Below are 16,850 nucleotides of genomic sequence, written 5' to 3'. Positions count from 1 at the left end.
TATGGTCCAAGTATTGATAAATGGGATTAGGATAGATTGTGATGGTCAGCATAGACATGGTGGGTCAAAGGACCAGTCTCTGTGCTGTAGGACTCTTTGACTCCATGGCCCTGACAAGATGATGGTACAGTTGTTGAGCTGATAGTGGAGTCATTGTGACGGTGACTAGCAACAATGAAGAAATATGGCATATGTCCTTCTGAATCATGTGTGACTAAAAGGGGAACCTGAAAATCATGGTTTTCCCTCAAAATTGCTGTATACAGCTTCAGCATCAAGAAATCCAGACGAAGTGTGAAGCAACAGAACATATAAAGTTCTTTTTACTCTGTTCCAGCAACACACCTCAGCCTAGACCTGAGCAACATTTGTTTTTTCCTATTTCCTTACAATGGCCATCCCAAAACAGTTTATTCCAAGGGCCCACCCAAACTAGGAAACTGAATGAGATTTAATAAAATCACTTCAGGCAAGGTTCTTCTAGCCAGCCAATGGAGCAAACCTTTACTCAATAAATCTCTTCTGAATCCAAATACTGAACACAGATGACCACTGGTTAATTCACTGGTGGCTTTGCTTGAAATACAACTTCATATTTGAATGGTGTTACATCCATAAACTGGTGCTCTACTCAACAGTATGATACCCAAGCAGTGCAAGACTGCACCAGGAACAGTCCTCACATTTCTAGGCTTAATAGCATTCCTGTCAGACTGGGGCCCATTTCCAATATTACATTGCCAATCTTGCTTCAGTTTGTGCTTGATAATTTATTTCTTACTGGTGCAAATAAGATAACTACAGTCATTTGTGGTTAGTATTTGGATTCAGAGGAGATCTATTGAGTAAAAGTTTGCTCTAGTTGGCTAGCTGGAAGAATCTTGCCTGAAGTAGTTTTGTTAAATCTCATTCAGTTTCCTGCTGAGCTGCTGCAACAGAGTAAAAATAACTTAATCTGTTCTGTTGCTTCACACTTCATCTAGATTTCTTGATGCTAGACAGAAGTTGCAATTGAGAATGTTCAATAAACTATATTTTGTCAGCAGCATGGTAACTCTGCAAATGAATGAGAAAAAAATACAATTTCTCATACACTCACAAAAGAGACAGAAGCAGGATCAGAGACAACTGTATATTGAAAACAGGGGTCAATGAGAGTCAATAATACTCTTCCAAAACATACCTACTTCAATGCAAGTTTGTATTCTAACAACATTGAACAAGACCAACTGAAAAAAAGAAAATTAAACTCATAAGTACCATAGGTATATACCTTAAGTATCCATTTGATCATATCCTTATAAACCTCCAAATGAGGAGAATTTTGCAAGGTTTCTAGCATTGCCAAAATACTCGGTGTATTTTCTGGAGCCTCACCAGGACCTGTCAAATGATTCCAATGTAAATTAAAATACACAAATAACACAGGAATTTGTATAAATTTATTCTGATCATAACATTTGCAGATTGTTCTGAAAGAAAAATGCCTGCCCTTAAGAAGCATTCCTCAAATCAGAGTGAGACAAATTATTTTTTCGCTTCTGCAGACTACATAAAATACATGTTCTTGAAAATCAATGTAAAAAAAGTACAAAATATTGAGGTGGGGGGGAGGGGGCTGGCAAGTCAGAATTTGACAGTTTCTTCTGAAACAGACATTCAGGAGGAAAATGTATTCTCACTACAAATTGGAGGGAACATAATCCAAGCCTTGAAAACAATTAAGGGCTTCAATGTAAATGTAACAAAAAAGAAGTTTCATCTAAGGCTTACAAAAGCCAGTGATTCAGCAGTCAGACTGTACAAGAAGATGTATTAAGTTTCATCAGCAGGAAATCAAGAGATGGGAATCAGGAGTAGGCCAGCAGGATTAAGGAAAATCCCAAGGCTTTTTACACATATATAAAGAGCAACAGGGTAGCCAGGGAGAGGGTTGGCCCACTCAAGGACAGGGGAGGAAATCTATGTGTGGAGCCAGAGCAAATGGTGAGGTATTAAATGAATACTTTGTATCACCAGAGAGGACTTGGTGGATGTATAGATAGTTTGGGTCCTGTCAAGATCAAAAAGATGGTGGTATTGGGGTTCTTTTGAGAAACAGTAAGGTAGACAAGTCCCAGGGCCTGATGGGGTATACCCCACAATGTTGAGAGAGAGGCAAGGAAATTGCTGGGGCCTTGAGAGAAATCTTTGTCTCCTCACTGGCTAAAAGGGAGGTTCCAAAGGATTGGAGAATAGCCAATGTTGTTCCTTCATTTAAGAAGAGTAGCAAGGATAATCCAGGTAATTACAGGTCAGAGAGTCTTACATTAGTGGTTGGAAAATTATTGGAGAGGATTCTTCGACACTGGATTTATTCCCACTTGGAAATGAGTGGACATTTTAGTGAGGGGCAACATGGTTTTGTAATGGGCACGTCCTGTCTCACTAACTTCATTGAGTTTTTCAAGGAATAGACAAAGATAATTGATGAGGGTAGGTTAGGGGATATTGTCTTCATGGACTTCAGTGAGACCTTTGACAAGGTCCCTCATGGCAGACTGGTACAGAAGGTGAAGTCGCACAGGATCAGAGATGAGCTGGCAAGATGGATACAAAGCTGGCTCGGTCAAAGAAGATAGAGGGTAGCAGTAGAAGGCCGCATTTCCGAATGGAAGGCTGTGATAAGTGGCGTTCCTCAAGGATCAGTGCTGGGACATTTGCTGTTTGTAATATATATAAATAAATAAATGATTTGGAGGAAAATGTAACTGGTTTGATTCGTAAGTTTGGGGACAACACAAAGGTTGGTGGATTTGCGGACCATCAGAGGACATAAATCGGTTGGAGACTTGGGCAGAGAGGTGGCAGTTGGTTTAATCCAGACAAATGTGAGATAATGCATTTTAGAATGTCTAATACAGACAGTAAATATACAGTAAATGGCAGAACCCTTAAGAGCATTGATAGGCAAAGAGATCTAGGTGTAGAGGTACTTAGGTCACTCAAAGTGACAATGCAGGTGGAGAAAGTAGTCAAGAAGGCATATGGCATGCTTGCCTTCATTGGCTGGGGCACTGAGTTTAAAAATTGCCAAATCATGTTACTGCTTTATCGAACTTTAGCTCGGCCACACTTGGAATATAGTGTTCAATTCTGGTCGCCACAGTACCAGAAGGATGTGGAGGTTTTGGAGACGGTACAGAAAAGATATACCAGGATGCTGCCTGGTATGGAGGGCATAAGCTATGAGGAAAGATTGGAGAAACTTGGTTTGTTATCGCTTGAATGACAGAGGTTGAGGGGCGACCTCATAGAAGTCTACAAGATTATGAGGGGCATGGACAGAGTGGCTAGTCAGAAGCTTCTTCCTCAAGAGTGGAAGAGTCAATTACTAGCGGGCATAGGTTTAAGGTGCGAGGGGCAAGGTTTAAAGGAGATGTATGAGGCAAGTTTTCTTCTAAACCACAAAGGTTAGTGGATGCCTGGAACTGCCTGCCGGGGGAGGTAGTGGAAGCAAATACGATGGTGACTTTTAAGGGGCATCTTGACAAATACATGAATAGGATGGAAATAGAGGGATAAAGTCCCTGGAAGGGTAGGGGGTTTTAGTTTGATCAGGCAGCATTGTCAGTGCAGGTTTGGAGGGCTGACGGGCCTGCTCCTGTGCTATAATTTTCTTTATTCTTTGAAAGTGAAAAATCCTGAATGACAGCTCAAAGTAAATGTGTGACACCTGTTTCATTTCTGCATTTATTTACCAATTTATACAATTTTTGAGAGAAATCATACATACGTGAAAATTTTGATGTGAAGTTAAAAGTAAAATCACTGTCTGCACTTGCACTTTCTATTTGTTGTTTCTCTTCTTGTAACGCCATTGCAATCAAGTGTAAAACCTAGGTGAACAGGATTATGATATTATGAAAACCCATCTTTACCAAGATCTATAAAAACGAATCAGACTTGAACATTTATGGAAGAAACAAGGTTTGGTGCCATGATGTAAAGTACCAATAAGCCAAGGTCTTAAGATTGGTCTCACACACATAACTCTTCACTGATTTCTCAAGCTCTGTGGTGAATTCATAGGAGGTACCAAGCAAAAACATAAGAACATAAGAACATAAGAAATAGGAGCAGGAGTAGGCCATCTGGCCCTTCGAGCCTGCCCCGCCATTCAATAAGATCATGGCTGATCTGTCGTGGCTCAGTTCCACTTTCCCGCCCTCTCCCCATAACCCTTAATCCCCTCTCTTATCAAAAACCCATCAACCCGCTTCTTAAAAATATTTAGCGAGGCAGCCTCCACCACTTCAACGGGCAGAGAATTCCAGAGATTCACCACCCTTTGAGTGAAGAAGTTCCTCCTCAACTCCGTTCTGAACTGCCCCCCCTTTATCTTGAGGCTGTGCCCCCTAGTCCTACTGTCTTTTTTGAGCGGGAAGAGTCTTTCCACCTCTATCCTATCCATCCCATTCATCATCTTATACGTCTCAATGAGATCTCCCCTCATTCTTCTAAACTCTAACGAGTACAAGCCTAGTTTATTCAGCCTCTCCTCATAGCTCAACCCCCTCAACTCCGGTATCAGCCTAGTAAACCTCCTCTGCACTCCCTCCAAGGCCAAAATATCCTTGCGCAGGTGCGGCGCCCAAAACTGCACACAGTACTCCAGCTGCGGCCTCACCAATGCCCTATACAGCTGCAGCAAGACCTCCCTACTTTTATATTCAATCCCCCTCGCTATGAAGGCCAGCATCCCATTCGCCTTCCTGACCACCTGCTGCACCTGCAGGCTGGGTTTTTGCGACTCATGCACAAGGACCCCGAGGTCCCTCTGCACCGTCGCCTGCTGCAGTTTTTCGCCACGTAAGTAATAGTCCTTCCTACCATTCTTCCTACCAAAGTGGACCACCTCACACTTGCCAACATTAAATTCCATTTGCCATTTCCTGGCCCATTCGCCCAGCCTATCTAGATCCTTCTGCAGACTCTCCACACCCTCCGCACAATTTGCCTTTCCCCCAATCTTGGTGTCATCAGCAAATTTCGACACCCTACACTCGGTTCCCTCCTCCAGATCATCTATATAAATGGTAAATAGCTGAGGCCCCAGCACCGACCCCTGGGGCACTCCACTAGTCACCAACCGCCAATCCGAATAGCACCCATTGACCCCCACTCTCTGCCTCCTATTTGACAACCAATCCTCTATCCACGCTAACACCCTACCCCCAACTCCATGTCCTCTGACCTTCTGCAGTAACCTCTTGTGAGGTACCTTATCAAACGCCTTCTGAAAATCCAGAAAGACCACATCCACCGGCTCTCCTCTATCCACCGCCCTAGACACATCCTCATAGAACTCCAGTAAATTTGTCAGACACGACTTCCCTTTAATGAAACCGTGTTGCGTCTGCCCTATCAAGCAATTGCCTTCAAGATGCCTCGCAATTTCCTCCTTAATGACGGATTCTAACATTTTACCTACCACAGACGTTAAACTAACCGGCCTGTAATTCCCCGCCTTTTGCCTGGCACCCTTCTTAAACAACGGCGTAACATTAGCCGTTTTCCAATCCTCCGGCACTTCCCCGGAATCCAGCGACGTCTGGAAAATAACCACCAGGGCATCCACTATCACCTCCGCCATTTCTTTCAGAACCCTCGGATGCATTCCATCCGGTCCTGGGGACTTGTCCACAATCAGCCCCTCCAGTCTGTCGCGCACCACCTCGCTAGTAACAATAATGTCATTAAGACCCTCCAGTCCTACCACCTTTCCATCGCTAACACCCGGCAAATTATTCACGTCCTCCTCCGTGAAGACAGAAACAAAAAAGTTATTCAAGACCTTAGCCATATCCCCATCCCCTACCACTAGGTCCCCTTTCTCATCCGCTAAGGGACCAACGTTCACCCTAGCCAGCCTCTTCCTTTTTATATATTTATAAAAACTCTTGCTATCCTTTTTTATATTAAGTGCTAGCCCAGCTTCATAGCTTCTTCTACCCTCCTTTATCAACTTTTTTGTCAATCTTTGTTGACATTTAAACCTCTCCCAATCCTCTTCTCGCCCACTGCTCTTAGCTACTCTAAATTCCTCCGCTTTTAATTTAACACTTTCCTTCACCTCCTTCGTTATCCACGGCTTATTACCTCTCTTCCTACTGTCCTTTTTGACCATCGGAATAAATTTCTGCTGAGCACCAAGAAAGATCTCCTTAAAGATCCTCCACTGCTCCTCAGCAGACCTACCTTCCAACGCGCTCCCCCAGTCCACATTCGCCAATTCTTCTCTCATCCTACCATACTCCCCTCTATTCAAACAAAGGACACGTGTCCGGGAACCCACTTTCTCCTCCTCCATCTGCAACAGAAACTCCACCATACAATGATCACTCTCTCCAAGAGGATCCTTCACCTCAAGGTCCCTAATTCTACCCGCCTCATTACATAGCACCAGATCCAAGATAGCTCGCTCCCTCGTCGGCTCCAACACACACTGTTCCAGGAAACTATCCCGGCAGCATTCCAAGAACTCCTCCTCGAGCCCACCTCGTCCAACATGGGTCGACCAATCAATATGCAGATTGAAATCCCCCATAACTACTGCCGTCCCATTCCTGCACGCCGCACTTATTTGCGCGTTAACAGCCCGCCCCACCTCCAGATCATTATTCGGGGGCCTATAGACGACACCCACCAGCGTCTTCCTCCCTTTGCTGTTCCTAATCTCCACCCACAACGATTCCACTTTCTGCTCTTTGGCTCCGATATCATCCCTTGCTACCACCTTGATGCTGTCCTTAATCAGCAGAGCTACGCCACCCCCTCTTTCCTCCTGCCTATCCTTCCTAAACACTTGATAGCCCTGTACATTCATCTCCCAGTCCCTGTCACCTTGCAGCCACGTCTCTGTAATGGCCACCAGATCGTATCCATTTGTGTCGATCTGCGCCACCAGCTCATCCACTTTATTCCGAATGCTTCGTGCATTCAGATAAAGCGCTTTCATCCCAGCCTTCTTCTGGACCCTATTTGCCGTAACGCCACCACTTGGGACATCCTCAGCCTCTTCCCTTACCTGTACCCTATCCTTAACTGTAGACCTCCTAACATCACCTACCCTCGCACCCTCCCCCCCCCTAATTAGTTTAAAGCCCTGTCTACAGTTCTCTTTACTCGATTCGCCAGCACTCTGGTCCCAGCACGATTCAGACCAACCCCATCCTGCCCGAACAAGTCCCACCTACCCCAATACTGGTGCCAATGCCCCATAAATTCGATCCCATTCCTCCCACACCAATCTCTGAGCCACCCATTCACTTCCTTTATCCTGTCAACCCTACGCCCGTCTGCACTCGGTTCAGGCAGTAGCCCAGAGAAGACCACTTTGTCGGTTCTACTTTTTAATTCCATTCCCAGCTTCTCATACTCCCTCCCCAGATCCTCAGTCCGCACTTTGCCTACGTCGCTGGCACCCACATGTACCACAACGACTGGATTCTCACCCTCCCACTCCAGGTTCCTCTGCAGCCCAGCTGCGACATCCTGTACCCGAGCACCAGGCAGACAACACACCCTTCTGTGCACTTTGTCATTGTGACAAAGGACAGTGTCAATACCCTTCACCCCACTATCTCCAATCACTACTACGTTCCTTTTCCCCTTCTCTTTGCCTATGTCCTGCTGCATCACTGTACCGTGTGCAGTTTGCTCACCAACCTCACCTGCCTCGTCCTCTTCCAGACTGGAAGCAAGAACCTCAAACCTGTTATGCAGATTAAGAGGCTGAGGCCTCCGCTCCTCACCCCCCTTCCTCCTCCCAGCAGCCCCCTTTTGTTCCTGACCCTTAGATTTAGACAGTCTAGGGGGGGTGGATGTCACTTGCACCCCATTGACAATGACACCCTCTCTCCCCCTGATGAGCCTCAGTGTCTGTAGCTCAGAGGCCAGCTCATCCACCTTGAGCTGGAGCTCCTCCAGCAACCTGCACTTACTGCAGACATGACACAAACACTTCCCTAAAATAACAAAAGAATGCAATGCACTTGAGGCTATGTTCCAACAGCTCATAGCTGCCGGCTTCGACAGAATGTCATACAAGTGTACTGATCTGTGAATTTATCTAACAGTAAGTGATCAAAGATAAACTTAGGTAACCTTTTTAGTGTCATCGCATCAAACAATCCAAAGGAGCTTTTTTTTTTAAGCACAAATAACGACTGACTTGACACTAAAGTATATCCCAGAAGTCTGTTTCAAACAAAAGATTAGCTAGGTATGAAGTGATATTCTTGAACAAGGATTTTCATTCCAAACTGACGTTCATATCAGCATGTACATAATACATCAGCATTATTTGAAATCTGGGGACAGACAGGCAAATCAGCCCCTCAAACTTGTTTCATTATAGCTTACTTAACACCATTAACCTGTTTTTTCTGTCAAGCCAAATCTGGAAAAAGTCAATCATTTTCTGATGGTGCAAAATGAAAATAACCTTATATCAATGTTAAATTGGCTGGCAACAGTACCCTAGAAAAATTAAGTATCTGAGAAAAACAGATGATACTCATAATCTTATAGCTATTTTGTTTATGATAACAACATTAAAGGTCAGAGACAGTTTTAAAATATTTAGGAGCAGCATGATGGCACAGTGGCCAGCATAGCTGGGTTCGACTTCAGTCTTGGGTGACTGTCTGTGTGGAGCTTGCATGTTCTTCTGATGTCTGCGTGGGTTTCCCCTGGGTTTCCAGTTTCTTCCCACAGTCCAATGATTTGCAGATTAGGTGGAATAGGCATGCTAAATTGTTTCAAATTAGCGGGATAAACATGCGGCATTACAGGGATAGGGTCTTATGGTGTACTCTGTCGGAGAGACAGTGCTGACTCGATGGGCCAAATGGCCTCCTTCTGCATCATACAGATTCTATGATAGCAGATTAAAATGCAATTCCATTTTCGATGAGAGGGTAACAAAGTTCAATAGATGAAAAGGAAATATAAAAATCAAAGTTATCATGAAAATCTTTCTAACAACGATTCTCATGATTGCGACAGTGCTTTTTGGAAAATTTCCTACCTCTTCCTTTCATTTCAAACATGATATTCAGCTCCTTTGATGTGAAATTCTATTTATTCCAACACCATACCTGACGTTTTAATGCAGGAAGACATTATTTTAGAGAAGTCAAATGATTTCCCTCCATTTTGTTACCTCAAAACAAAGACCTAACTTAACAAGTGCATATTTTTTGCTGTTTTGAAGAGACTACCAGATAAATTCTAAACAGTGAATACATCTGACTTTGGAACATAGAGAAATTGGTAAAGCTTACCCTTTGTAGCATACTCTCAGTCCAAGCATGTCCATTTGGTTCCACAACCCACTGCAACACCGTTCTCAGGATATACACATAAACATCTGACTGAAGGATGTTTACCAGGCTGGCAAACAGTGGACAAAAATGAGGAAGTACAGGAGGTGGAAGGGCTGAAATAAAGAACTATTTATGAATATCGTAATTGCATGAAGGCTCAAATTTCTATTCTTTGTATTGAACATATTAAGGTATTCACATCGAATTCTCCATCCTTGAACATGATTTACAACCTCAGCATCCATCTTGACAAAGGTTCTCAGTTCAAACCTGAGGCAATCAGGGGCTTGTGTTTCTCAGTTTGAACATGAGGAACACTTGCACTGAATCCTGAGCAACAAATTAGAAGGATTTAGAACACAAGTACATACTCAGCAAGCTCTACTTCATTAATCAAATATCATCGTCACTGAAGATTTTTTTTAAACCCTGTTCTGTCCTTCAAATAAACAAAACAACCATACAACCGAGCAGCCACACTCAACAGTGCAAAAAGCCATGGAACGTCAATCCGGAGGCATTCTTCAGCAAATTTATAATAAAAGCAATATACTGCGGTTGCTGGAAATCTGAACAAAAAACAGAAAATGCTGGAAAGGCTCAGCAGGTCCGGCAGCATCTGTGGAAAGAGAAACAGATAATGTTTTGAATCCATCTGACTCTTCTTCACAGTCATTCAGGCTCGAAACATTAACTCTATTTCTCTCCCTAAAGATGCTGCCAGAACTGAGCTTTCCCAGCATTTGTTGTTTTTCAGAAAATCTATGTTGCATTGAATATCTCATTTCACGTAACTGTTGGATAAACTGCTCACTCTCCATTTTTCCTTCCAACTGACATCATCACCAGAAAGCGTTTGTTAAAATTACTTCACTGTCTTGACTGAAGTGAGTAATGGTATGGTGCAAGTGTATGTCTGTACACACAACTGAAAATCATTACACCTTGTTGGTTATGCCTGCAATTCAAATTGCAGTTTAGTTGTGCAATTTGCAAAATGATATATTAATCTGTTAACAAGCTAAATATGTCAACATTCATTTCTCTTAATCCTGTGATCCATTGGAAAGAATGTGGAATACCCAAGCTGATATTGCATCTAATTTGACATGTTAACAATTCTGAATTGTCAAATATGGAATACAGTGAATTGAAGTGATGCACAAACCGAAGAGATATAAAAATAATGGAGCCACAGAGCCAGATTGATTGGCAATGATGAGAGCAGACCACTTCCAAATTAGAAATGTAAAAAGCGAAGAACGTCTAACATACCAGTGTCTTCTCCATTCTGCTTCCTTAACTTTCTTTGGGCTTCTTCAGCCTAAAGAAAATTAAAACTCATTAATATGAAATGACTTTTAGTTATTGCATTGTTTTGCGAGAAAGGTTATTGTTGAAAAAGCTTTTCAAACCTTCACAAAATATTTAAAGAAAATGTGAAAACTTGAATAAGTATGCTTTCTATGTGTTGAAGAAGTTGTTTGTGAAGGTGTCTCAAGAGAGACAAAATCTGGAATATTAATCAAACTGCTACTGTACATAAGAGGTCAACAAATTCGCTATTCAAGTAAGCAGATTAGAAAGCGATGGGATAATTAGACATTGGGAAGGAAGGGAAAGAGTGGTGGTAGTGCATAAATGATGGAATGGGCAGTGAGGAACAAGGACATACAAAGAAAGGATTCTCTTTGTGTTCAGCAACTCTTGCCAACTCTTTTCTGACACTGCACATTTTCAAAAATATGGCCATTTTCTCTTAGTCCCCAGAGACCATTAAGTAGTCAGCAAAAATAACTGACAGGCAACGTCAGCAAACAGTTCCAAAGTGGACACTACAAAGTTATAGCCTTTTACTTCCTGAGACAATTGAGTCACAGAACTTCACATTTCTGCTGCAAATATCCAAGATTTGAAAAGATGCCTGTTTGCAACTGACTAGCTGCAGTTTGTCATCAATAGGTCCCAAAAATGCTGTGTTTTCAGAGGAAGGGACAATTAATATTAAAAGTTACAAAAGCCAATAAATGGCAAAAAAAACTTTCTTCGAGTTTGAGATGTGGACAGGATGCATGAGTTAGAAGAGGGAAATTGCTTGTGATGAGAAGTACAGGCTTCGATCTTTGTCTTTTCCCCTTTCATGTTCCTATTTTGGATTTAGTATTCAAGACAATATTTAACTTACACAACTTAATACCATCAATTAGCATATAATATTCAAGCACAGATAAAGTGTGTACTCAATATCAAACCTTAATTTTTGTTTAACTATAATTTACCTTAGATTGATCAGCCCGAGAATAATGGTAGAAGAAAACATTAAATTCCTTGGTGCATTCAGGTTTTAGTTCATAAAGCCCTCTTCCTGTTAAACCTGGCTTCCTGTGATGGAAAAATAAAGGAATTAACGTGCCAGTGGACATGCAAGGTCTATCCAACTAATGCAGTATTTCACTTAAAGTTCTATACTTACTTAAAAGAAGCTACTGATTCAATAACCTTTTCCATCCCAGTCTCTTTGTTCTCCTAAGAGAAAAAAGAATCAGCAGAATATGTAGAACTGATTAAGAAAAAAACAAAAACAAGGGCAATAGATTGTATTGGGATTAGGTTAACATGTTTTACCCGCTGAGTTTCTGAATCTGCACAATTTCATTTGGCAGCATAAAAAGAGACAAATCCATACCTCAAATACTCTTGCGTGTGGTTATCTTATATATTTTGGAAAGATTCAATATTAAATTATACAGCTCAGAAGAGGCCCTTCAGCCCATCGAGTCCACGTGGAAACACCTGAACTCCCGCCTCATCCTATCTGCCAGCACTTAGCCCGTAGCCCTGAATGTTATATTTTGCCAAGTGCTCAGCCAGGTACTTTTTTTGAAAGGATGTGAGACACCCTACCTTCACCACCCTCCCAGGCAGTGCATTCCAGGCCGTCACCACCCTCTGGGTAAAAAAAGTTTTCCCTACATTCCCCTTGAATCTCCTGTCCCTCACTCCGTCCATATCTCTCATCATTTTGTACACCTCCATCACATCGCCCCTCAGTCTTTTCTGCTCCAATGAAAACAACCCAAGCTTATCCAACTTCTCTTTGTAACTTAAATGTTCCATCCCAGGCAGTATCCTGGCAAATCTCCCCTGCACCCCCTCCAGTGCACTTACATTCTTCCAATGATATGGCGACCAGAACTGCATACAGTACTTGAGCTGTGGTTTCACCAAAGTTCTATACGATTCCAACATGACTTCCCTGCTTTTGTAATCTATGGTTCGATTGATAAAGGCAAGTGTGTTATATGTCTTTTTCATCACCCGACTAACATGCCCTTCTGCTTTCAGAGACCAGTGGACGAATACACAAGGTCCCTTGGTTCGTCAGAGATTTCTAGTGACCGACCATTCATTGAGTACTTCCCTGTCAAATTACTCCTTCCAAAGTGAATCACCTCACACTTTTCAGGGTTAAATTCCATTTACCACTTATCTGTCTGTTCCATCAATATATTTTTGGAGCCCAAGACACTCCGCCTCACTGTTAACCACCTGGCCAATCTTAACGTCATCCGCAAACTTACTAATCCTACCCCCCAAAGAGTCATCAATGTCATCTTTGTAAATGATAAATAATGAAGGGGCCCAACACAGATCTGTGTGGTATCCCACTGGACACTGGCTTCTCATCACTAAAGCAGCCTTCTGTCATCACCCTCTCTCCTACAACTGAGCCAATTTTGAAATGAATTATCAAATTACCCTGCATCCCATGTGAATTTATCTTCTTTACAAGACTCCCATGTGGGACATTGTCAAAAGCTTTACTGAAATCCATATAAACTATGTCATCTAACCTCGTCTATACACTTGACCGCCTCCTCAAAAAAATTCAAACAAATTTGTTAGGCATGACTTTTCTCTGATGCAGCCGTGCTGATGATCCATGATCAAGCTTTGCCTCTCCAAGTGGTCCCCATGGTCTCTGATGCTCCCCTTCAGAAGTTTCTCTAATACTTTCCCTACCACTGATATGAGACTCATTGGTTCGTAGTTTCCTAGTTTATCACAACAACCCTTCTTAAATAGCAGAACTACATTAGCTGTTCTCCAATCATCTGATGTGTCCTCTGTGGCTAGAAAGGAATTGAAAATTTGGGTCAGAGCCCCTGCAATCTCCTCCCTTGCCTCCCACAGCAGCCTTGGCACAAATCGTCTGGCTCTGAAGATTTATCCACTTTTAAGGCTGCAAACACCTCCAATACCTTGTCCTTCCCGATTCACTCAATTTGCTCAAGGGCCTCAGTCTCTCAGCCTGAATTGCATACCATCATCCTCATTCTCTTGGTGAAGATGGATGTGAAGTATTCATTCAACACTCTACCAATGTCATCTGGCACTATCCACAGATTGCCCCCTACATCCCTAATGGGCCCTACTCTTTCCCTGGTTATCCTGTTCCTATTTACACACTTATAGAATATCTTGGGATTTTCCCTACTTTTATCAGCCAGAACTTGTTCATATTTCTTCTCTGCATTTTTAATTGCTTTCTTGAGCTCCACCTTGCACTTTCAATATCTCACTAATGCCTCCACTGAATTGTTCCCCTTCTACTTTTTAAAAGCCTTTCTGTTCCTTCTCATTGTATCCTAAATATCTCTGGTCATCCATGGCTCCATAGGCTTGTTATTCATACCTATCACTCTAGAGGAAACATGCTGGGCTTGCAACCTTCCTATTTCCTTTTTGAGTGCCCTCAAACTGCTCTTCTGTAGGTTGTCCCGCTAGTAGCTGCTCCCAGTACACCTTGGCCAGATCCTGTCTGATGTTACTAAAATCCACTCTTCCCCAATTTTGCAGTTTGACTATTTTCTTGTCCATAACAAGCTTAAATTGTGCCATGTTATGATCACTATCACTAAAAATGCTCCCCCACCACTAGTTCAACCATCTGTCCAACTTCATTCCCCTGATTCAGGTCCAACACAGCTCCCTTCCTTGCTAGAACCTCCATGTTTTGATTTAAAAAGTTCTCCTGTACACATTTCAAGAAATCTACTCCTTCCAAGCCCTTAACATGAAGTATATCCCAATATAAATATATTGGGAAAGTTGAAACCACCTAATATAGTAATTCTATTTTTATTGTTTTTACACATCTCCACAAACTGAGCATATATTTGTTCCTCAATATCGCACTATCTGGGGGTCCATAATAAATATCGAACAATGCCTATTTCTTTTTATTCCTAAGCTCTACCCACAAAGCTTCATTTGATGCCCCCTCCAATATATCATCTCTTTTTCCTGCAGTAACTGACTCCTTAATGAATAATGCATGCCTCCTCCTCTTTTACCTTCTCCCCTGAAGATTGTATATCCTGAATGTTGAGTTGCCAATCCTGTCCTTCCTTCAACCATGTCTCTGTGATGCTACTACCACATGTCAATTATTGCCCTCAACTCAACTTTACCTGCAATATCTTGGCATTAAAATTGAAGCCATGCAGCCTGGCCTCACTCCTTTGTAACATAATACAGCTGCACTCCCTTTGATTTGTTTGTTTGCTGTATGATTCCGTGCCCTTATTTTGCTAAGTCTGTGTCCCCTCCCACTGCCAAATTAGTTTAAACTCCTCCCAACAGCACTAACAAAACATCCCACAAGGATGTTGGCCCCATACTGATTCAGATGTAGACCAGCCAGTTTGTACAGGTCCCAGCTTCCCCTGAAATGGCCCTGTGATCCAGGAATCTAAAGCCCTCTCTCCTGCACGAACTCTTAAGCCATGCATCTACACAATCCTCCTGTTTCTGTGCTCGCTAGCATGTGGCACTGGGAGTAATCCCGAGATTACAACCTAAGACGTCTTTTCGGTCTACTGCCCAACTCCCTGAATTCTTGATGCAAGACCTCATCCCTCTTTTTATCTGTGTCATTGGTACCATGACCTCTGCCTCATCACTCTCCCCTTCAGAATGCCCAACTGCCATTCAGTGACATCCTGGACTCGTGCACCAGGGAGGCAACATACCTTCGTAGAGTCATGTTGACAGCAAGCTTAGCCTATCTACACTCCCTGGAGGAACTAACACCTTCCAAATCAGCCTCCAAAATGGAATACCAATTTGTGAGCAAGACCCCAGGGGACTACTTAACTACCAGCCTACATCATTTGGATTGCCTGGTGGTCACCCACTCCCTTCCATCCTCGTCCCTTCAGCTGCGATGTGACCACCTCCCTAAATATGCTATCCACAATGCTCTCAGAGTCATGGACGCTCCACAGTATCCCCAGCCTCTGTTCCAGATCTGAAATTCAAGCTTCTAGGAGCTACTGTCGGACAGATTTCCTGCACATATGCTGGCCCTGGGCACTGGAAACTTGTCCAGCCTCCCATATGAAACACAACCCAACTACAGCTTTGGAGCTCTCCTGCCATGACTAAACCCTTTAAGTTTAAAAGCTTTTAAGATATTTTAGAAAAAAAAATAAAGCAAATAGTTCCCTACTCTTGCCTAAACAATGAGTTTCAATTTAATATGGTTTGGAAATATGATGATTGTATATACTAAATGGATCATTGCAGAATGATTCGCGTAGCATCAAAAGCACACAGCACAGTAGCAGTGGGATGAAACACCTGGTGTCAGTGACTTCTGGCTCGCATCTGGAGCAACAAATCTGGGCTCCCATTCTTCAGTGGTATACAGTAGCCATGCAAAATATGCTTATATGTGGAATACCTGAGAATTGAGTGTCACTGATTTGTTACTGCCGCTACAGTTGAATACGAAAAATTTAATGCTACAGTATAACGAAGAAGAACAGGGAGAATTTGGAAGGAAAACTGGTAAACAAAAACCAAAAGTCAACGACAGGAGTTGTTCATGGAATGATGTTAGTTGCATTGTTTAGCACCAAAACAACAGAACACTTTCAATATCTTTTCAATATCATCCCAGAAAGAAGAAAGAATGTTGGGCCGAGTTAATGCACAGTATGGTCAATATTATCAACTACTGGGTAAAAATTACACTCACATCTTCAGGCAATGCTTTAACCAGTTCACTGTGTGCCATTGGTCTTATACAAAGCTGATGAATAATTTCACGTTTGAGTTCATCCTCAGCAGACACATGACCCACTCCAGCAGTATATCTTTCTCCTGAGAGGCAAAGAAAAACACAATGCAAGTTCAAGAGGCCAAAACTGCAACAAAAAACATGCACATTTCAATGCTAGGCACTAAACTCATTTTCTTTCTGTTGCAAAACCCTACTTAGCTATTTCACACCAGATAGCATTCCCCAAGAGTAAACATGCAAGCATTCTGCTCAATATTCACTAATGTCATCTTATCTAACAGAAGTTATGCAGGGGCAGTCAGTGATCACCTCCAGATTATCCCTTCTATCATTAATGATGTAAGGCTGATTAAACAGACAACATATCATGCCAAATTTGAGAAAACAGT

The 16,850-nt window shown here is 42.5% G+C and overlaps 1 protein-coding gene across 4 annotated transcripts in view; it reads right to left on the bottom strand.

Annotated features, from left to right (window-relative positions):
* Positions 1-16,850, bottom strand: part of ubr2 (ubiquitin protein ligase E3 component n-recognin 2) — a 129,934-nt gene that overhangs the window by 39,397 nt on the left and 73,687 nt on the right. For all 4 annotated transcript variants that reach the window (XM_080200589.1, XM_080200591.1, XM_080200588.1 and 1 more), the window contains exons 21-27: positions 16,417-16,541; positions 11,845-11,897; positions 11,651-11,753; positions 10,647-10,695; positions 9,330-9,484; positions 3,776-3,878; positions 1,274-1,383 (exon numbers count right to left, since the gene is read on the bottom strand). In XM_080200589.1, the coding sequence (XP_080056715.1) occupies positions 1,274-1,383; positions 3,776-3,878; positions 9,330-9,484; positions 10,647-10,695; positions 11,651-11,753; positions 11,845-11,897; positions 16,417-16,541 (698 nt within the window). The remainder of the gene's footprint in view (positions 1-1,273; positions 1,384-3,775; positions 3,879-9,329; positions 9,485-10,646; positions 10,696-11,650; positions 11,754-11,844; positions 11,898-16,416; positions 16,542-16,850) is intronic.

Source organism: Carcharhinus amblyrhynchos, chromosome 12 (assembly GCF_965287045.1).
Source record: "Carcharhinus amblyrhynchos chromosome 12, sCarAmb.v2.hapA, whole genome shotgun sequence".
NCBI classification, from domain to species: domain Eukaryota; kingdom Metazoa; phylum Chordata; class Chondrichthyes; order Carcharhiniformes; family Carcharhinidae; genus Carcharhinus; species Carcharhinus amblyrhynchos.
The sequence above is the reverse complement of the archived record's forward strand: the minus strand, read 5'-3'. Positions and strand labels throughout refer to the sequence as shown.